At 33.1% G+C, this 22,705-nt stretch overlaps 1 protein-coding gene across 4 annotated transcripts in view; it reads left to right on the top strand.

Annotated features, from left to right (window-relative positions):
- PCDH17 (protocadherin 17) overlaps nt 1-22,705 on the top strand; it is a 100,954-nt gene that overhangs the window by 38,057 nt on the left and 40,192 nt on the right. For 2 of the 4 annotated variants that reach the window (XM_001927267.7, XM_021065647.1), the window contains exons 2-3: nt 2-60; nt 195-367. In XM_001927267.7, the coding sequence (XP_001927302.4) occupies nt 2-60; nt 195-367 (232 nt within the window). Of the gene's footprint in view, nt 1; nt 61-194; nt 368-22,705 lie in introns of those variants that run through there. The other 2 variants (XM_013980574.2, XM_005668457.3) reach the window with 2 other exon arrangements.

Consider the following 22,705-nt stretch of genomic DNA (forward strand, 5'->3'; position numbering starts at 1 on the left):
GACAGACAATTTTCCCGCAGAGCCCAATTACATGGGCAGCAGGCAGCAGTTTGTTCAAAGGTAAGGCCTATTAAATAACTTTCTCGGCTTCCCCATTTGCATTCGTGTCAAAATTGCTTTGCGAGAGACTACACTTCAGATTCAAACTTGTAGAGACAACACTTTCTCTTCTTTTTTCTTTATATGTATTTCAGTAGCTCCACGTTTAAGGACCCAGAAAGAGCCAGCCTGAGAGACAGTGGGCACGGGGACAGTGATCAGGCTGACAGTGACCAAGACACTAACAAAGGCTCCTGCTGTGACATGTCTGTTAGGGAGGCACTCAAGATGAAAACTACTTCAACTAAAAGCCAACCACTTGAACAAGGTGAGTGAAGCCTTCTGATGCTTACCGAGTGTACAGCTTAAGCAATCAGTATAAACCTAATAGTACTAGAGTTGTAGTTTATCACCTTGGAATGAATCATTGATAATATTGCCAAAGGAGCAGCAAATTTGCCCCAGACAAAAAGCCATCATTCAATACCCTAGTAACCACAGCAAAAGGACGGTCATGGATTTTAATCTGTAATCCTTTTAGGATGAAAACTTGGCCAAAGTCACGAGATGCTACTTATCTTTATGAACATTTTTGAATCTTATTTTGTGTTTCGTTAACAAGGAAAATAAGGCATATGTTTCCTAGATATGTGCATCTTAACATATTAAGATACAGGTTAAAATGAATAAATATAGCACTTTTAGGTGAGATGAAAACTTGATTGGAATTATATAGCTCTCAGCAGTGTTGGTTTGTTTTTCATGTGGATTTTAGCTTAAAAGGAGTTTTTCAAGAGTCATGTAACAGCTAAGCCAGAGTTCTGGCTTCTTCTTTTGATTTACACCTAAGTCTTCCTGGTTATCAAATAAACATGAACTTGTTTACCCTGATACAGATAAAAAAGTAATACTTCTTCATAAATATATGTTTTTTTTCCTAAAAGTCTATCTTCGGTTTATTAGTTTGATATGCCTCTTTATTAATTTTGATATTTTTGTTGTTTCAAACATAATGGGATATTTACTAGTGATTCACCCAAAGAGAGTTGAGCCACTCTTATGTGTAAGATTTAGACTTTCAATAGGCTTTTTTTATGTCCACTTATAAAAAAATGCAAAGAACTGTTATGTAGATTAAATTTCAGAATTAAAAATACATGATATATTACTCAATATTAGTTTTCAAAACATTAATCATTCTAAAATATATTGAATATTTATTTCCACTTTTTGAGAAACTGCATTTAAACTATGTGCACATTTAGTCTTTTAAGTCACTTAGTGATTCATAAAAAGTCAATTTTTGCCTCTAGCACATTCTGTCCTCTCACATATACATCAGCAGCTAAAATGCTTTGTAATTTCTCTCATCTTATTGAAAGTTCAATTCAAACACACATGCATATACATACAGATAATTCAGTAAGAAATAAATTCATACATATAATGTTTCTGCATTGAATATAATTATGCTGGATTTATTTTAAGGGTAACCTCTCCCAAAGCCTTCTTTTCTAAGTAGTAAATGCCGGATATATCATAGCCGCTTTTTTGTGTAACAGTGCAATATTGTTTTAAAAATTATTTTTAAAAAAGCTATTTGAATGCTTATCTGATATTTATAGTTTCTGCAACTTTGAATGTTTACTTGAAATGCTGAAGTGACAAATGGTCTTGATGAATTTTGACTATCCAATGTTATTAGATATGAATATTTTAGGCACATTTTAAGTGATAGGTTGTTGGATCTTGATATGTGAATGCATAGTCTAACAGACTCATCTGTGTGTGTGATAAAGTGATTTACAACCAATTTATTGGCTACTACTTGTAAAGCTGCATAGAGTAAGTAAAAAGTTTGCATTTATTGTCAGAACTTCATGAAAAACTTAGTTAATATAAAAAAGCCCACTGCTCATATTAACTCCTTAATTCCTTTTCAGCCACTGACTCAGCAGTGTATCTGAAAGGAATGAAAAAAGATCCCTTTAGAGAAAGGAAATTTATGTCTGTAAATATAATATATAGTGAAAAGCTGTTTTTTTTCTATTTTGCTATCAAAAAGTAGTATCTGAGAAGGGTGGCTGTTGTTCTTAAAAGAATATATAGTTGACATTTTAATTAATATTATGCATAAAATAATTGCTACTCTATGAGTGAGAATGCCAATAGAAATGTCTCCTGTAAAACAAATAGTTTCCATACATCCTTGTTAACAAACGTGGGGAAGTTATCATGAATCTGAAAGCCACACTTAGGAGGTAAGCTATGAATTATGTAGGAGAGAGACTGACTTTTGCTTTAAAACAGGATATTGAAGGGTTAATTACTTTTGTTGATTGATTGATTTGATTCATTAATTCATTTATTTAGTAAATAGCTATTAAATGCTTTCAATATGTAAGGAAAGTTAGGTTCTTCAGCAACATCAAAAATAAATGTGACTTGAAGCCAGCCTTCAAGAAACTATGTAACTAGTAGAGATGGGAGATCTCTGTCTCTGTCTCTGTCTTTCTCACAGTCCCCTCTCATTTACCTTCATATGTCATCTAACTCTCTATCTACCTCCAATCTATCTTTCTCTTTCCATTATTTAGATCATTTTTTTGTCTCTTTCTCCCTTCATTTCTTTCTTTATCTTTCTTCTGTCTATGTGTCTATGTTTACAACTATCTAGCCACTTAATTAGATTCAGAGGAGACTGTACTTATTGAGTTTTTACTACTTACTGTAAGCTGTGCTAGCTTCATTTCAGCATAGCTTATTTAACCTGCAAACTCTAAAGTAATTATCCTTTTTATTTTACATATAAGAAAAGTGAGCTTATGGGAAATTTATTAACCTGCAGAACAGGTTGGAATTTTATCTTAGATCTAGATATGACCAGAACTTGTATCTTTTCTATACAACTTTATCTCCAAATGGGAGAATTCTGGTTCATTGCTGTGACTATATAGCAAATAAACATTGAAGAGTAAGTTAAAACCTGAGTTCATGTGTGCAAACCTCAGGGAAAACATCAAAATGGTTTATATTCATTGAATGAATTATTCAATAGTTAAAACATAATATCCTGTTTCATGTTCATTTCATTTATAGGTAGGTAAGAACTGTTACTCTCACATTTAATAGATGTTAAGAAACTTTCTCAATGTTCTACAGCTGTAATTAGTGAAGTCAGCATTAGAAATAAAATAGGACTCCTTCAGGGCCTGCCTTCTTAACCAATGCTTTATACCATTCACATAATGAATGGTTTACTCAGAAAAAAATTAAAATGTTTGAAGAAGCAATCAGTTATTATCTTGGTCAGTGTACTCTGTTAATTTATTTGAAAAGCGTCATGATACCCAATGCCAAATTAATTCAATGCATACCAATAAAGAATAATTTTCTTCACAGATGAAAGAAGATGACAGTCGTATTCAAACAATTATCTCATGTCAGATTTCATATGTTAAACCCTAATTTTTAACACCTTAAAAAATCTCCTAAAAAACAAAAGTAAATTTCCTCTTAAACGAGAAGCTAAAGAAAAAGAAACCTTTTTATTAGTCCTTTTCTCATCCTAAAAAATGTTAATAGATTTCAATTAAAAAAAAGCATATTGTATTTTACATTTCTATATTAATTTAGCTGGCTTCTTTCCCTATTTAAAATATCTCTTTTAAGGAAAATAATGTTCTATTTATAAATTACACTATTTCTTAAACTTAGAAAAAATCAATTTAGAAATAATCTTCAAATTTTCAATGGAACTTTATTATAATAATAGTTTTCCTCTGCAAATAACGTAAGTCTTTTGAGATTTTATTTTATTAGCTTCATTGTTACCTTTTTCCTTCTCTTTTATGCTGTTAAATTTTTTCCATTTGTTGTGGTCCTGATATTTGTGTATTTTTGCTACCACTAGTTTAATCACCCCCAAATATACAGTACAAGTATAGTTTAGAAAAATATTTGAAAAATAATGGAAGGTGTTATGTACTATACTACAGCTGAAGATAAGCTCTAAGGATTTTATATTAAAAAAACCCCTCTAATATAAAGAAGTTATTTTAATTTCTCTTAATGTAATTTTTAAAAAATCTCAAAGAATATACTTAATTTCTTTGTGAGTTCAGTTCTTGTGCCCTGCCTCTGAATTTGTCAGTTGGACTTTTCCCCATATATTCTTCATAAAATATTAAAGATAGGTAGGTAGGTGGAGAGAGAGAGAGAAAGAAAGAGAGAGAGAAAGAATAGATAAAACAATCCAAATGTTTCAGAATTGGTATGGTGCCATGGTAGCATATTACCTAAAAAGGCAAATGTATATATTTATATATAATAAATCATGTTTTTCAAAAATGACACAGAAAATTTACATTTAATCTTATTTTGCTGATTTCATATTTTGGAGTAAGGAAAAAAACTATGTCAAGAACTAATAAAATATGTAATGCTATTTTTTCTATTTCTATAAAGAAGAGTCACAGTTTGGTAAAGAGTAAAATTCTTTGCAAAAAGCAAAAAAGGGAGTTCCTGTTGTGGTTCAGCACGTTAAGAACCCGACTAGTATCCATGCAAGTTCCATCCCTGGCCTCCCTCAGTGGGTTAAAGGATCTAGCGTTGACATGAGCTGTGGTGTAAGTTGCAGATATGGCTCAGATCAGCATTCTTGCGGTTGTGGTGTAGGCCAGCAGTTGCATCTCCCATTCAACCCCTAGCCTGGGAACTTCCATGTGCTCTAAGTGTAGCCCTAAAAAGAAGGAAAAATTGTTTTGCTTTGTTTTGTTTTGTTTTAAAAAACTCTTTCAAAAAATTTTGAAAGTAACTTAACATTTTATACTTCAAAATATTATTGATACTATGACTTTAAAGAAGTACTATCCCTTTGCATTTCTATCCATCAAAAGCCCTGTAAAGGACTTTGATTGTTAGCAATAACTTTTTCTTTTAAAAAGCTTAATAAGCTTGCCCTAAAATTCAGTAGTCTCTATTGATTTCCAGGTAATAAATGTGCAGTATTTATCAATGCTGACCGGCGATCTTTCTGAGCTTCTTATTGATAGCTCAGTGAATTTTTCAATTTTCTAAGGATAATCGTCTTCTGATATCTTTATAATTGACTGAAACCAAGTCCTTGAATTGAAGTCTGAAGTGAGTGGAATAGCCTTGTGAGTTGTGAATACTGACAACCTATGTTGGGGATTGCAGTGGAAGCATCACCACTGCCAAATCTCCCTTTCCCCTGTGCCTGGATTCCAGGACGTTTTCCAGCTTCAGGAGTTGCTCCATTCAAATTCTTTCTCATTTCTCATTTTATTTAATTGCCTTATAATTTCTTTTACTCTGTTCAGCTCTGTGCCACTCCTGTTCTCTCTACTGCTAGAAAATCTAACTTCTTAAATTACATTCTGGATTCAAAACATTTCACAATGGAATCCCTGATTAAAATCTAATAAAAATATAATCAATAGAAAGTTGAGAATAATGGAAACGTCAAATAAGCTAGATTTGCTCCAATGAATTCAGTTTTAAAACTAAATTACATTCTTAAAGGTTGCCTTCCCTCTTCCCAGAGGACATTCTGGAAAACTACAGAAACTAAAGCTAAAGGGTTTTGTTGTTGTTGTTGTTGTTGTTCCTTATTTTTCCTTTAAGTCAGTGTTTGAATTTTGCTTGTGAGCCCCATATTCCAAACAGAATCAGGCCGATTTAAACAACTGCATTATTTGTTATATGATTTCAGAGGTTGGGGAGGCTCTGAGCCCCACTCCTTCTCATCTCTCTCCCTAATTCACTGTATAATGATGGCAGTTTTGCCGTATTTCTAAGTATGTCTGGAAAGGAAACAGTTTAAGGTTTTCACAACCTATACTTCACCATGAAGGAGCTATTTACAAAAGTGTAGCATTAGGAGAATGGGAGAATAGAAGTTGAGGCTGTTGTCCACTGGATTGAGGGTGGAGCCACACAGTCAAGATTTAAGGAGAGGGTTGGGACATTGTCCAACAACGTGACCTACTTTGCAATTTCCCCTAGAACTGACCCTGACTCAAAAAGTGCTAGCGCAATACTTTTATATTCTCAGGCTTCTGTTCTGTTTTCTATTCTGCATTCTGGTTACTGCAGTTTGAACCCCAATCAGCAGTGTCTTTTCCTAGACCAACCCATAACAAGCAACAGCAAATCCCCTTCTATGGAAGGAAGACCATAAAGGTGGTGACTGTGTCCATCCTTTCAGCAGCCATCTGGCAATCTCTGAAAATAATTTTTAAAAGAAGTATTTCTGTACACTTATTAATAGTACATTTTTCTTAGAGAGAAAATGGAAAATGACTGTGATATATGGGGGCTGGGAAGGAACTGTTGAATATTTAGTGACAGAGAAAAAAATCATTTAGGGATTTTTAGAGGCACTGACGCTTTATGATTTGCACACATGGCGTTTAAGAAATTTCATTATTTGCCAAGAATTCATATTCTTTTCAAGCCCTGTAAGTTTTTATTAGGCTTTGTCTATCCAAGAGCACTGTAATATCAATTGTGCCACCTCCCTGAGCTGTCTTTTAGGACTTGCTGAATTCATCTGGCTTTACATTTTACAGATAAAATATTTCCCAAACTGTGAGCAGCTTTATTTTTGCTTACCAGGCTTTGCGACTGTCCCATAGTTCACCTAACTTTAAAAGTTTCAATGACATCTCTTTTACTCGTGTGCAAACATCTGCTTCTAGAATCCAGCATCTGGTATCATGAAAATAGAGAGATTTTATCACCCTCACATTTGTTGCTCATCGTAAGTAAAGCCTCTCTAACAAGTGTTGCATGATTTACTATAGACTCAATGTGATTTTGAGATTCTCTTTTTTTTTTTAGTAAGCACAGCAATGACTTTTGCTGAAACATTCCAATTGGGAAACATTGGGACAGTATTTCCCAAACTTTCGAAACTCGTTTTGTCTTATCCTTAGGGCAGGGGAACCCTCCCTAGCCTTAGAATCATTCTCTCTCTCAAATCAAAGAACCAGAGGGTTTTACTTTTTGTATTTTTTTTATAATGCTAATATGTTTTCATTTTTTATAGATACAATTCTGTAATAATATATACATTTTTGTGAAAGTAGGAGTGTGCCCATTAACTACAAAAATTTTAAATGATTATCAATTCATCTCCTAATTAAGAACTGTAAGAAAATACTGTTATTAGATTTAAAATTTCTCCCAGCAATTTCCTGTTAGTTCACTTTAAGAGCATGTTCCAATATCGCAGTTTCTTTGTTCTTTTGAAAACCATATTACAAAACATGAGGGCAAGAATCCCTGAAATATAACTCCCCTATTGTGGAGGTAAGAAAACAGACAGATTAGGTGACTTCCGTGGAGTCTTCAAGTAGGTGGCAGAGGTAGAACTAGTTCCAGATTTCTAATTATAATTTTCTGTCCAAGGCCCTTTCCATCCTTCTAGGAATTCCTCTAACATATTAAGAGATACCTCGAAGTCTTCAAACTGGTACTTCAGATTTGTCATCACACTTCATTTCCTTATTAATCTGAAGATGTCAGCTGCCATGCTTCAGAACTTGATTCTTTCATTGAATAAACATTTTACATATATATGATATTGAATAAAAGCTCCAAAAAGGTCAATTAAATGTATTATTCCAGAAGTTAGACATTGATACTACTGGATTATTTGTCACCAAGCACTAGGATTGTAAAAATTTCTTCAATCTGGACACAATACCTACACTTCTCCTACCTATGGGTCCTTGATGCTTTCTTAGCATGTAAGGAATGGTGGTGCCAGGACAGATTTTCATTTGTTCAATCACTTAGGTTTTCTTCGAATAAATGTGCCAGGCATGCAAGGATGAGCTAAAGCACAGCCTGGGTCCTCAAGGAGTTCACGGTGTGGCAAGAGAATTTGACAGACAAACTATGCGACTGGTGCAGTAAGAAATCTGTCTTCAGTGTTAACGGAATTGGGAGAAGGGGAATATAGCCAGATTTGGGGGATTAAGGAAGAATTCCTGGAGGAGAAGAAGGCTTCAGAGCTGACTTTTCAGAACATGTTTAGCTCACTTGTCAGCATGAAGTCAAAGTAGGGAGATTGGTATGTACTCTCAGAAACATAGACGGAAGGAAGCAGTGTATGTCAAGCCACTGTCAGAGGCATGTCAATAGTGATGTGTAGGAGTAGGAATGATGGTCAGTAGAGGTGAAATGGAGGAGGTAAGGAGAAGCCCAGAATGGGACCACTGACAGGCAGCCCTTAGAGGTTCAGAGGTAGCATGTCAAACTTTGATTTTCAAGGGATGATTTTTATGGCAATGTCTCCATAGATGGGGATACAATTAAGAAACTGGGCAAGTAATATAAAGGCAAGGCAAAAATGAAGCCTAGAGTAGTGAATAGATAGCAACAATGGAACAGATTGGAAGATTAAAAATTTCTTTTAAGGTATGCCACTACTTTTTTGCTTATAATGTTACTCAGTATTCATTTGAAATTGATTTTGATGTAAGGATTTCTAAAGGAAAAAAATATAATTTGATGCCCAAGTAAATTGGATATGACTTGAAATATTTAATGTCCTTTAATGAATTTAAGTAAGTTTTATGTAATATATACTACATATATTAAATTAACACATCAGTATTTGAAACTTACTACATTTTCTCTAAATGATTAATGTTTATTTCTATACTGAAAATGACTTAATAAAGACATTTTACCATTCAAAGATGCTAGGACAAAAACAAAAACAGAAAACAAAAAACCTTCAATTCACCAGACCTTTGAGAAAAGGTTCAGAAAGCAGTAAGGTAGTTGTAAACTTGTGATAATGAATCTCAGAATTGTGACTTGGGTAACTGAGTTCAGTTTACTAAGCTGGGAAAGACAGAGTGAGGTCATCATGGGGAAAACATGTGGGAGGTAAAAGGGGAAAACATATGAGAAGTGAAAAAGTTTAGCATCAGAAGAAGCAACTGGAGATGATAGTTTGGTTATTATAGGGGAGGTCGCGGGTATGAATGTGGAAGTCATTGACATAGGATCACACTTAAAGTAAACAGATGATAGCAATTATTGAGAAGAAAAGAGAGTAGAATCCAGGACAGAATCTTGCAAAAGGAGGTGAGAAGGAGAAAAGTTCAATAATAATTCAATTGGCAAAGAAACATAATCAGTATGTTCTGTGACAATCCAAAATCTGGAGACCCTCTAGATGAATTATTTGACTGAAGTCTAGACTTTTTAATTTCATTTCCAGCCAGTGTAATTGAGAGCCAAATTAAACCAATTCATCAATCAAGCTGGGTAACAGTTTTTATTTAAAACAAAATGATACTGAACTGGTTCTATTTTTTGGTTCACAAACTAGTCCTGAGAACAGTTTCTGAATACATGATCTGGCATCACTGGCTTAAATGTGTGACTTCCAGAGCTCACTATTAAAAAAAACTTTACTTAGAATCATATGTTTTGAATTTTTAATATAACTCAGTAACTTGTACATAGCATCTATTATGTATATGGCACTAACTTAGATGCTGTGTTGAATATTTATTCCAGAAATATTTTTTGGCCTTCTGGTATGTGCCAGGCACTTCTCCAAGTGTTAAGGATTGAGTAGTAGGTGGAATAAATAAATATTCCTGTTCATGTGCTGCTTATATTCGAATAAGGATATAATTTTCAAGTGAATCTTCTTGAGACTCATGAACCCCATTTTCACAGAACTTATAGTCTGAAAATACTATGAAGTGTAGAATGTAACATGCTATTGATTATGCATAAATGAAAGTATATAAGAGTTTGAAAAGGAGGGATAAAATACTAATAATTATTCAAGGAAGACTTCATACATAATATTAAGTTTGAGCTGGGACTTAAGGAATGAACAAGGTTTTTACTCTGAGAAGAAACACAACAAATACATAAACTCAATCATAGGTTATGGAAGTAATGTTGGGGGATAAATAGTAGTTTACTGTGTCCAGCTGAGAACAGACAGAAGGAACAAGGGATGACAATGGAAACAGGAAAGAAGTAGTCAGTAAGGATAGGAGGAACTAGCAGCCATGGTGTTGTCACATACTCAAAGATAGATAAAAAGAAGCATGTTGACTCTTTAGATAAATGCAAGAAATGAGGCTCAAGGGACACTTCAATTTGATAACTAACAGGTTGCTCTTGGTTTCTATGAGGAGTTATGATGGAATAATGAAAAAAGGAAGGAGATTTTTAAATGATACACCAGGGAAGCAGGGTCAGGAATAGGAGACAGACATTTTTCTTATTCCAAGAAAACTCCCAAATGATGGAATAAGGAAAAGAAAGTGGAAAAAATACTTAAAAGGAGATGGAATTATAGATAGAAGAATGCTTTAATTATTCAAACTAACTGAGTATCAGTACACAGAGGTAAATGATCCACTTATAAGGAATTAATAAAGGACAGTATGAATTAGGTAGAGGTTATTCCAGCATATTGGGGATGCTAGGTTTTGTTTTTTTTTTTTTTTTTTTTTGGCTGTGCCTATGGCACGTGGAAGTTCCTGGGCCAGGCATTGAACCTGCAGCCGTAGCAGTGACGTGAGACACAGCAGTAACAATGCCAGGTCCTTTACCCACTGAGCCACCAGGGAACTCAGGGAGATGCTAGCTTTAAAGTGAAGATAAACTCTTTTTCCATAAAAGAAAGAAAGGAGAAATAAATTTAAGGAGATGAACAGCAATGTGGAGACCAAGGAAAATACTTATCAGGAGCTCATAATAGGTGGTTCCAATCTTCTCTATAAAGTGGAAAGCAAAGTTCATCAATCTCATTATTTCACAAAACACTGGTGTTATATAAATGAAACATTTGGGAAAAGCCACAGGAGCTTGGAAAGTTACCAAAATATTCTACTGCAAGATTAATATCTGTCGAAACAGATATGCCATTATTTCATATTTATAATTGTTAAAAAAACAGAAGTAGGAACCTATAATATATCAAACCAAGTACATAAATATGTTTAAATTAACTCTACTAGTTCCTTTCAATTTTGTAGCTTGCATGGATTTTTGAAAGCTGATATTTTCATGTGTAGGCCTACAATTTAGATGTTTTCCAGACTTAAGAATTTTTTATATTTTAGGTAAATGATGTAATACATATACAATATATAAAATGCCCACTGGGATCTGTGCCAGTACTCACAATTAAGTACATGAATAATTTTGTAGTAAAAAGTCTAAATACTTATATTAAATGGGAATAAGTGAATAATATAGATAGCCCATGTCAGTTCAAGTCAATTTTTACTACCAAATGAGTAACAAAATTCCTGAAAAATTTTTTTGGATTTAAAATGTGTAAGAAATTGCAGACTTTTACTTAGTCTGTATATTAGGGCTTTTCCTTCTTTAAATTCTTGGGAACTAGTTATATTGATGACAATTCTCATAGTAACTTAATGAAAAAATATTGTTTACCACCAAGAGAAATTATTCAATCTAGTTTCCTATTAAGCGATAACAGAAATCTGTAGTTGAAGACCCAGCATAGACCAAAATATTCTGTTACCCCTGAAATCATTTTATGTGATGAGTATTTACTTTGGCAAGAACACTATGTGTTTAATCCTTGAACATTTAAATGCTTAATCATGTCATAAGAACATTTTGAGTAGTAGTTTTAGGATTTGCAAACAGGTAACAAATGCATTCCCACCTCTGATACTGGGTATAATTTTGAAACAAAATACATATTTCATGGAGATTGATTCATCTTCCCTGGATTTTATTTTATTTATTTTTTGAGGTTTTTAAAACATGTTGAGGGATGAAATTTTGTTTTATTTTTGTCCTAAGTCATTTCCTTCTTAATTTTAATTACTCTATTACATAATATCCTCTATATAGACATCTGACCCTTTATCCCTACAAAATAACATTTTTAAAGTTGTTTCAAAGAAGGATGGCAAGAAAACTTTAGAAAATTTTAATGCATGCAGAATGACTTCATGATGTACATGAGGTACATTACTCCACACTGCTAGACAACCATAGGTGATTGAATCTTAAGTGAATATATCTGATAATTTTTCCTTTTACTCATGGAGTTGTATTGCTCAGGAGTGGCTCTCTTTACCATTAATATATGAATATATTAACTCAATACATATTATTTCAGTACCCATGTATATGACTCTGCCTTCAAGGTGTTTAGCTCTTGAGGATGTCATCCCTCTATCCATCTAGCTGTAATTACATTTTTAAAATACTGTGGTATACATAAAAAATAAAAATTAATGAATTCCACTAGAGAATTACTTTATAATTTAGATATGCTTTTAATAGGGTCTTGATGGTAGAGCAGGACTACAAGATACAGATGAATTGAGTATTCAAAGTTGGGAAATAACATGATCCAAGATGAGGCAAGTCATAACATAATTCAGGAATGGCAAATAAGTAGGGATATTTTTATGGGAGTATGATATGGAGAGTTGGAACGGGGAGAGATTGGACCCAATTATGAATGGATTGGAGTCAAATTATGAAAGACCTTAAATGCCGTACCACAAAGTTCGAATCTGATTCTATAGGCCATTAAAAACTTTATTATTGAGTAAAGTTCCCTGATCAGAATTTTGTTTTAGAAAATTTAATTAATAAAATACCAGAGGAGGATTGGAAATCAGAGAAGTCCAATGGCCAAAACTGATCATTCATCAAGTTTCAAAAGGACAGAAGCATATTTAATATATTCTAATTTTTGTATATCATAATGTAATTTAATTTCTGAGCCAAGAGTTTTTTATTGAAATCATTCTGAGAAATAAACGTAACTCAAAAGAAGGATTACTCATTTCAAAATACCATCTCTATGTATTTCTCAGTTATGATCAAAGTTGATTTTTCCTTTCATATTTATTCACAGCAGAACTGATGACCCTATCTTAAATATAAATCTGAATGAAACTCCTAAAAGATTATGAACATATAACAAGCTGCATGGACCTATTTAATCAGACAACAAAAGAACAGCTACAAGTTATAGGGAATTAAAAAGAAAAAAAATATGAACAGCTACTATATGTCAAACATCATACCAAGCACTTTTGAGCATATTTGTCCTCATGGCAGGCTGATGAGGTGGATATTATCCTTTTTTTTTAAATTTTTTTATTACTCAAATGAATTTATCACATCTGTAATTGTATAATGATCATAACAATCTGATTTCACAGGATTCCCATCCCATAGCCCAAACACATCCCCCACCCCCCAAACTGTCTCCTCCGGAGACCATAAGTTTTTCAATGTCTGTGAGTCAGCATCTGTTCTGCAAAGAAGTTCAGTCTGTCCTTTTTCCAGATTCCACCTGTGATAGCATATGATGTTGGTGTCTCAACGTATGGCTGACTTCACTTAGCATGATAGTTTCTAGGGTCCATCCATGTTGCTAAAAATGATATTATCCTTAATAGATGAAAAACCTGATCATAAAGAACTGGTGTATCATGCCCATGGTTGCTGCCCTCGGCAGTGTAGTAGTTGTCTGTCTGATGCCATGTCTGTGCTTTCTCCATCCTACTTCCTTTTGTTTATTTACAGTCTTCAACAATAATGCGAAAAAGAGAGCTCACAGGGAAGTTATACCAGAATTTCAAAGTTCAAAAATAGGATGTCTTACTTTTGAAAGTAGAGTTGAATCTGATTATTGATGCTTAATGAATGGTTCTTCAGTACCACATTTAATTGCCGTTATTTTATTATTATTATCATTTTGACATTTTCCTGAAGCGCTAATATTAAGACTGTTGTTGTTTTACCCTTATATACATTATTTGCCTTTACTTAGAATAATCTTTGTTTCATGGCTACGTATTCTGCAGTTAACCCTAATCTTGGAGAGAAGACACAAGTTTTTCTAATATGTCGATACCATTTGGAAAATACTTTAATTTCCATATATATCTGAAAGTCATCTTCCTATGTGAGAGTAATTTTATTAATATGTAATCACTGGTAAAAACAATAAAACAAGAGAGTTCCAGATGTATATTCTATCTCCCCATTCATTTCTCTTAAGTTAGATAAAAAGGTGCTTTTGCTATTTTTGAATAGTAAATGAAGTAAATTTTGTTCTTAAAATGCTTTCTGTATTAAGCTCTACCATTAGTTTACTTTTAAAACTGTGACAGACTGCTCAGAGATATTTGTTATATACACAAATTTAATTCCACTTATATTCGTAATCTACAGTTTATAAGACACTGTAGTCCATAGGTATACCTAAGACACTTTACAATTCTCCAGCATTAATCAATGTTTTTGTGCAATTAAAATGTGGCAAAAAAACTTGAAAAAATTCAACTTATTTCATTTTTTCCACCCCCAAACTGCCAACACTCCCCCCCCATACAGTTCTTTCTCAATCTCTTCCAACCAGCTCCTTTGTAATCTCAGTAATTGGGGTTTTACATAGGCACTCCAGTCAGAAAGAAAGGAATTCCTCTTATTTCCTTTCTTTCCTCATCAAAGCATGTGTCATTAATCCTGTTGTTACCACCAGTCTATTCCACTTTTTCAATTCACTTACTTCCAGTGTATTTATCCATCACATCAAAATACCTTCCAAGGTAGATAGCTACCTGCTGCCCTCTCTGTTTGTTTGAGATGTAAATTCATTTAAAACTCAGATTGTTATGATCATTATACAACTACAGATGTGATAAATTCATTTGAGTAATAAAAAAAAGTAAAAAAAAAAAGGTAAAAAAAATACTCTTTAGTGGCTTCGCAGAGTACTTAAAATTTGGACTTTTAACTATGGCCTATAAACTCCCCCCTTTTGTCATTCTCCTGCTAATTTACTATAAACCAGCCTGGGAGATCTTTCAGTTTCTTCTTTTCTTACTAGAGAAAGAGAATCTAGTGCTGAAAACTTTCTTTGAGGTGACTTACCTCCCTGAGGAGTCTGCATGCTCTATGTGTGAAGGAGATATTTTTATTCTACAAGGTATTCCCAATGTTTAGTTTTTTTAAAAGATTTATCAAAATTTAAAACTACAGATTAAGATTTTAGGGAACTCAAAGTCATTGGATAAATCCTAGAGTATTTTAATCTGGTAAATGACATGACACTGAATTAATCCTTAGAGAAGTCTATTCTATTATGGTTAGAAACAGATCCCACAAATGTTTAATGACTTCATAAGTTAATTTTTGCATATTTAATTGATTATCTCATTTAACTTTGATGATTTTTCAGTAATTTTATAAGATAGTCATTGTCATTTCCATTCTGAAGAGAGGAAATGACCAATCTAAAGTCACTGAACTTTTATGTGGCTGAGCCAGAATTTTGGCCTAGGGATCTGATTCTAATTTCATGAGTCATTTCATTATGTCACATTGCGGTGGCCCACATGAGAGGCAACAAAATTCTAACTAGTCTAAGTGATAGTGAAAAATAAAGGGTGATAATATTTGGAGGATAAAGACCTTAACATCTTGGTAGCGAGTAAGAGAGGGTCATCAAATTTTTCAATATTAAAAACTTCCATCAAGTCTTAATAATATGGTTGGACTGTTGAAAACCATAGGTTATCTAAAGCAAGGTGCAGAGAAAGTACGTGGTAGAGTAGGAATGGGTGAAAAGAGAAATGGACAACACAATAAGCAAGTACAATCTATTTGAAAAATATTACTCCTGTATTTGAAGTATGTGTAGACACTCAGAATATACTCTCATATTGAGGGACAGATGGATAAATTTGGGTTAGCTTTTGAGCATCTATTTTTAATATTGGACTATACAGTATACAAAAAATTAAAGCAAGTAGATAAACTGACGTGTTCAGAAAAATAGTAAAGCAAATTGCTACTATGATACACAGGAGACATCAGTACAATGGAAGTCTATCTTGTAAGTAAATGCAATAATGAACCTTGGGTGAGGCAGATTAAGAGTCCATAGGGCTCAGAATTGGTCCTTCATATTCCTGGGCTGAGAAGATTTGTAAGAAAATAGATTAGAATCCAACAAATGGTGTTTATTTACTTGTGAAATACGAATATTGTTGTAATTATCCATGTACTGATTTTATTTAATTTTTTGTAATGAATCAGTTAATTTATTGGCTATACCCATGGCATGTGGAAGTTCCCTGACCAAGGATTGAACACACGACATAACAGCTACATTGGCTGCTGCAGTGACAATGGTGGATCCTTAACCCACCATGCCACAAGAGAACTCCAAAGGTTGTGTCTCTCTCTTTCTCTCTCCCTCTCTCTTTCCCTCTCCCTCTCTCTCTTTCCCTCTCTCCCTCTCCCTTTCTCTCTTTCTCTCACTCTCTCCTTTTTTCACCAGGCCTGGGGCATGTGGAAATTCCCGGGCCAGGGAGGGAAACTGCACTGTGGTAGTGACATAAGCTGATGCAGTGACAGCACCAGGTACTAAACCTGCTGCACCACAAGGTAACTCCAACACGTACTGTCAATTTATATTTTAAAAACTGTCAATTTATATAAGTTTATCCAAAGGAATAGAGTAATGCAGTGAAAATAATAGTGAAAATGAAAACTGTCAAAAGTGAAAGAAAAGGAATATCTGAAGGTACTCATACACTGAAGAGTTACTAAAAAGAAGGGTGAGTGTGCCTCTTCAGGGCATGATATGAGATCCACTGGAATTAATATTTTAAGAAGAACATATATTTTTAAAAAATAAAGATTCAAGAAACAACACTTCAGAAAGCAAAGTTTTCCAGATTTCTGCCTTGCATTTTACTGAGGACACCAATGCTATGTTTTTGCTCCTTTTTTAAGATAAAACATTGAGATTAAAAAAAAAAAACAAATTAGGTTTTACAAAACTCCAGAGGTTAAGAAATACTTCTCCTTCTAGACCGTTTTTAGGAGATATAACTTTGAAGTTCTGTATTTTGATTAATAAACTTATTTTACATTTTATACCCACACAAATATGTATTAAAACATACAGGAGTTTGTTTATATGGCTATATTTATCTTCATAATTTGAATGACAAAAGCTTTAAAAATTTATTTTAATTACACTTAGCCTACATCCATCAGAATATCATTAACTTCTCCAATGTATTGCAATTATGCCTGGAAATTATACCAAGTTACTAGAGACTTGTCCTTGAAATTACAAAGTGTATGAACAATATATAATAATGCATTTTCACACATATTTATTAGCACAAGAGTATTCAAAACGCATTAGCAACCTCATTATATCTGTGTTCACATGACAATATTTTATTAACCATAATTTAAAAACTTTTGAATGTTGAAAAGGGTGCAAGTAGCAGCTTTTTAAAAAGCCGTAGGTCAGGTTATTTGTTTTTAGGTTATAAGTAATATGTTTTCATAAATAGAGGTTACATATTTTGCTTAATTTCCTTTTTGGATTATATTATGATTATAAATACATTAATTTCAATATATTTATTCTTTACATATTATCAGCTCATTTGAACATTCTGGGTAATGTGTTAATACCATCAGTGTTTGAGTGATACACTGTCATTTTCTTCAGATGTAACCAGTTTTTCTCTGATATCAATTCAATAATGTTAAACCACTTAATTTCACTTTAATAATGCAACACAGTCATTAATTCTATCTGGCGGAACATATCTGCATCATGAATTACTTTAAAAAGAAGTCATATTTCTATCTTGTTTTGATTCAAAGACATACTGAAATTCAAAAGAGTCAATAGTATGTTGCCATATAAATCCTTATTAACATCTTCAAATATAAATAGATATGATAGATAGTAATTAGTATCTCATCTACAATTTCTTTCTAATTTATTTTAAGTAATAATAAAAGTAGTTTAGTCCCTAGGTACTATAGGTATTTCTTTATCATTATGTTTATGCTCTTAAAAATATTAGGCAAGGTAAAAAAAAACTAATCTACCTAGTAATAACTATACTGATGTATAAAGCATTACTGGTGCTTCAAAGTGGTATATGCTTTTTTTCGTCTTCTCAGATATAGTTTGCATTAAATAATTCAACAGTTATTTGGGCCATATACTGTAAGTGGCACTAGGGAAAGAAATTATGCGCAAAACAAACCTGATTTTTTGTTTGCCTCAGTAGGTGTCTGTTTTATTCAAAGCTCTTGGAACAACATCTGATTTGACTTTTTATTAGTGAAACATATTCGTCTGAAAAACACACATTAGATCTAAGATGTGAAAATCAATGACTATGGAAAAGTTAACTTTCAAAATTAGGTGAGGTAAAAATTTATCTGCAGCTGTGAAAGTTGAGGATGGAATTTTTATCCTCTTAATACAGATGAAAATATTGAGGAATGATATCCCGCAGAGAGAATCTTTGAACAGAAAAAATAACATAAGGTAAAAACTAAGGAAATCTGAGTTAAAAATGGGGTTTAATAATAATGTATCAGTATTGATTTATTTAATTATGACAAATGTTCCATATGAATGTAAGATGTTAAAAATAAGCCAATTGGGTGTGCATATGGAACACTCTGTAGTCTATTTTAAAATTTTTCTATAAATAAAAACTTTCTAAAAATTTAAAGTTTCTTTTAAAATTTATTAACTTTGGAAGAAAATAAATTGAGAATGCAAAATTGTGCAGAACTTTAACTCAAGTATTTGAGCATTTTTAGTGATCGGCAGGAAGCCATTGAAAATGTGTGGGCAGGATCGTAACATAACTAGGAAGACTCTTTCCATGACTGCACAAATTGTAGGAAGGGAGCGGTGACTTCCAGGAAACCAGTTCAACTCAGTAATGTCCATATAAAGTAATAAAGACAAAAGTCATGTGGTGGTCAGTTTGAATGGAAAGATAAAGATATGATACACTGCAAATAAGTAATTAGCAGTATTTGGCAATTTATTGGATGTAAAACCTATCTGAGAACAAAGTCTGGATGATTTAGAAAGGAGATGTATAATGTGATAAAGTAGATATAGAATAGGAAAGTCATATAAATTTTAGACTTAGAAACTAGATTTGCTGATGCTATTATATTAGATAAGGCAAAAGAAGATATATTTGAGTTTTCAAGGTTAAATGAAAGTTTAATCATTTCCTCCACGAATGTCCTATGGTTAAATAATTTGAAATCTCTTGTGCAATCAACAAGGGATGTTTGGAATTTTTGAGCCCAGAATGTCACTGTGGTCTGTTTCACAACCTTTTTGTTATGATGATGATTGCATTTTTATTTTAAATATTAATATTTCCTCATAAGCACATAGTGAACTATATCCTCTTAATGTATAAACTAAAAATTAGGAGTAAAATAGGAGGATTTCCAGTTGCAAGATATCTCTTAATCAGTAATCTCTAATATGTATTCAGAATATTAATTAATGGTTATAATAGAAGTATAAGAATGGCATATAACTGCAATTCCAAATTCATTTCATAAAATGAAATTTGAGGTAGTTAACTTTTTAAATTCTCATTTACATTTCTACTTTTGATTATTAAAAGGCATTTTATATTCTGTATTACACAAGTAGAAAATAAATTTCTTCTGACACTTTTAAAGAAGGGTAAATGGTTAGAATTATTGAATTTGAAAAGTGATCCACAGGAGTTTCTGTCATGTCTCAGCCTAAATGAATATGACTAATACCCATGAGGACGAAGGTTCCATCCCTGGCCTTGCTCAGTGGGTTAAGGATCTGGCTTTGCCATGTTCTATGGCGTAGGTCTCAGATGTAGCTCAGATCCCGAGTTGCTGTGGCTGTGGCATAGGCCAGCAGCTACAGCCCTGATTCGACCCCTAGCCTGGGAATCTTCATGTACTGTGGGTATGGCCCTAAAAGGACCAAAGGAAAAAAAAAAAGAAAGAAAGAAAGAAAGAAAGAAAGAAAGAAAGAAAGAAAGAAAGAAAGAAAGAAAGAAAGAAAGGAAGAAAGAGAAAGAAAGAGAGAAAGAAAGAAAGAAAAAGAAAACGTGACCCACAAAACACCAGTAATGACTTGAAAGACAGATAGAGAGCTGAAACTTCATTCCCATTGTGTGGAAGGATCCCCTTGATGTCAATGTAGGTTCCTAGAATGTCTGGATAGGCCATTTGAAGTGTTTGAATTAGAAATAACTGTTTGATTAAACACAATCTCGATTGGATTTAAATTTACATTTTACAGACCTGACTGGCTCTTTAGGGTCATTCTTGTTAAAGAAACCAACTCTTCATTAACAAAAATTCTAAAGTTGCATCATCACAAGACTAGCTCTGAAATAGTTCTTAGTGTAGGGGAAGAGGGCTCATTTATGGTTGACCTAGTGCTTTTCATTTGGATTCAGTAAAGTGTGACCTAATGTTATGATTGAAATAGATAAAACATGTATGCATTTGACTGTGAATTTGACCATGAGGACCTAAAAAGAAGAATGGGATTTTCGTCCACACAGGAGGATGGAGAGCACAGACTCATGTGATCCACCTTCCATATGTCTAAGGATGAAGCTGTGGAGGGATCCCCCCCAGGGGAGGAAATCCTAAAGTATGATAGATTGTTTTCCCTCACCAGGTGCAAATATAATCAGAGTGGTTGGAATCCCATGAGAGTATTTGGTCAGGATAAACTGCGTAGAGAGAGATTGTTCATTTAGATCACTTATCGTGTTATAGGGTACAGACATCTTTGAAAATTTCCTCTGCTGAAAAAAGCTTAATCCAATTACTCCCTTCCCCCACTCCATTTCCTCTAAAGTCTTTAGAAATCATGGGTTCCTCTTTTTGGATAGGTAGGTAGTACATTTAAAAATTCTTTGGGAAAAGTTGTGTTTGTACACAGCAAGTACAATAAAATTTCCATCTTTATACTAATTAATACATACTCACACAATTTTTATTTATTCATTTATTTTTTATCTGGAAAAAGCAAGGTTAGTGATTATCATATCTGAGACTGATCTTTTCTTTAATTCTAAATTTCTTTTTACAAATAATGACTGATGTTTAATTATCAACTGCAGTTGCCTAAGTATTTGTAGAAATGTTATATATTATATAATGTCATTTTCATATATCATCAAATACATAGAGGTAAGGGAGTTCCCTTGTGGTGCAGCAGGTAAATGATCTGCTGTTGTCACTGCAGCAGCTTGTCACTGCTATTGCCTGTGTTTGATCCCTGCTCTGAGAACGTCCATATGTCATGGGCACAGCCAAAACAAACAAACAAACAAACAAACAAAAAACACAGAAGAAGACTTAAAACTTTCTATAACATTGTAATGAATGTTAGATCAAGAATTGGTAGACTCAGTTCTAGTATTGGCACAGTAGTAATACTAGTATCTGTGTCTTTGACTATGACCTTAACTTCCTGGGTCTTAAATACTTTATTTATAAGGGAAAGGACCAAACCAGATTATCTATAATATGCCTTTCCACCTTATATTGCTATATTATATAAAGACATATGGAAACTGAAAAGCTTCGCCATTGTTAAGACTGATATTGCTACCTCTACTTGAATTCTGCCAATTATTTTCTCAGTATAGAAATATGATCAATTCTGCATAGATTAGAACAATAAGAATTCATTAGAGAGGGAATTCATTTGTGCTGTCCCAAGTTTTCAGCAATCCTATTGTTGCTATGAAGAAGATGATATATTAATAAATGTTTCTGAGCAGTAACATGTTTTTACTGACTATATACAATAAAACAGCTACATTGTATAAAGAGTAGACAGGAGAATATGGCTTTCTTGTCAACATATGAAGGAAATGGGGCAATAGAGCAGTGAAGGAAGTGAGGAAGTACAACCAGGTAGCTCTTGGGGAAGAGTTTCAAGCAGAGAGGCTGACCAGTGCAATCCTGGCTTGTCTGCCATATTGAAAAAAAAGCACAAATCCAACATGTTGGGGGCAGAGAAGGTGAGTCTGAGGCAAAAGAGCTGTCGAAGAGAGAAGAGCAGAGGTGCAGAGGTGTAGATGGATAGTATTAAAACCATACAGGCACAGAAAATGGAAAGGACACAATCTCTATTTATTTTACTGGTGGTGCTTATCTGCTTATTGAACAAATCATAGAAATAGAGTTCTCATAGTAAAATACCATACTTTGTGGGGATAACAGATTACAATCAAACTTGCCTGAAGATAACCTCTGTAAACATATTTGCATATGAACTCCTTGGGATGTCTTTGAATATATCTATATGCCTCTATTTTTATTATCTATATCATAATTGGGTGTGTCCGAAATACATAATTTGTGACTTTCTCTTAACACTTAATATTATATCTTGAACAAATCTCTGATCCCTTAATTTTTTCAAAAGTGGTAGTCTGATTCAACTCAGTATTTAAACTCAAAATTCAAGACTGTGGTTGAATAATTCTTTATTGAAGCATACTTCTATTTGGGGAAAATCGTGTATAATACAAATACATGTCATAATTTTATAAATTAAACTTTATATTTTATAAATATTTTGATAAATAATGGGATATTCTAATGACTCTTACAGATATTATGCTATTGAAGATATCTTCTACAATAATATTTTTTATTTTTTTCCTGAGAAGTGATCTTAAGGGCATAATTGCTGTTTCAAAGAATACAAATTTTTTTTTAAGGTTCTTGATAAAAATTAAAACTCCATAGGATTTAAAGCAAAATT

This window comes from Sus scrofa, chromosome 11, assembly GCF_000003025.6.
Source record: "Sus scrofa isolate TJ Tabasco breed Duroc chromosome 11, Sscrofa11.1, whole genome shotgun sequence".
NCBI lineage: Eukaryota > Metazoa > Chordata > Mammalia > Artiodactyla > Suidae > Sus > Sus scrofa.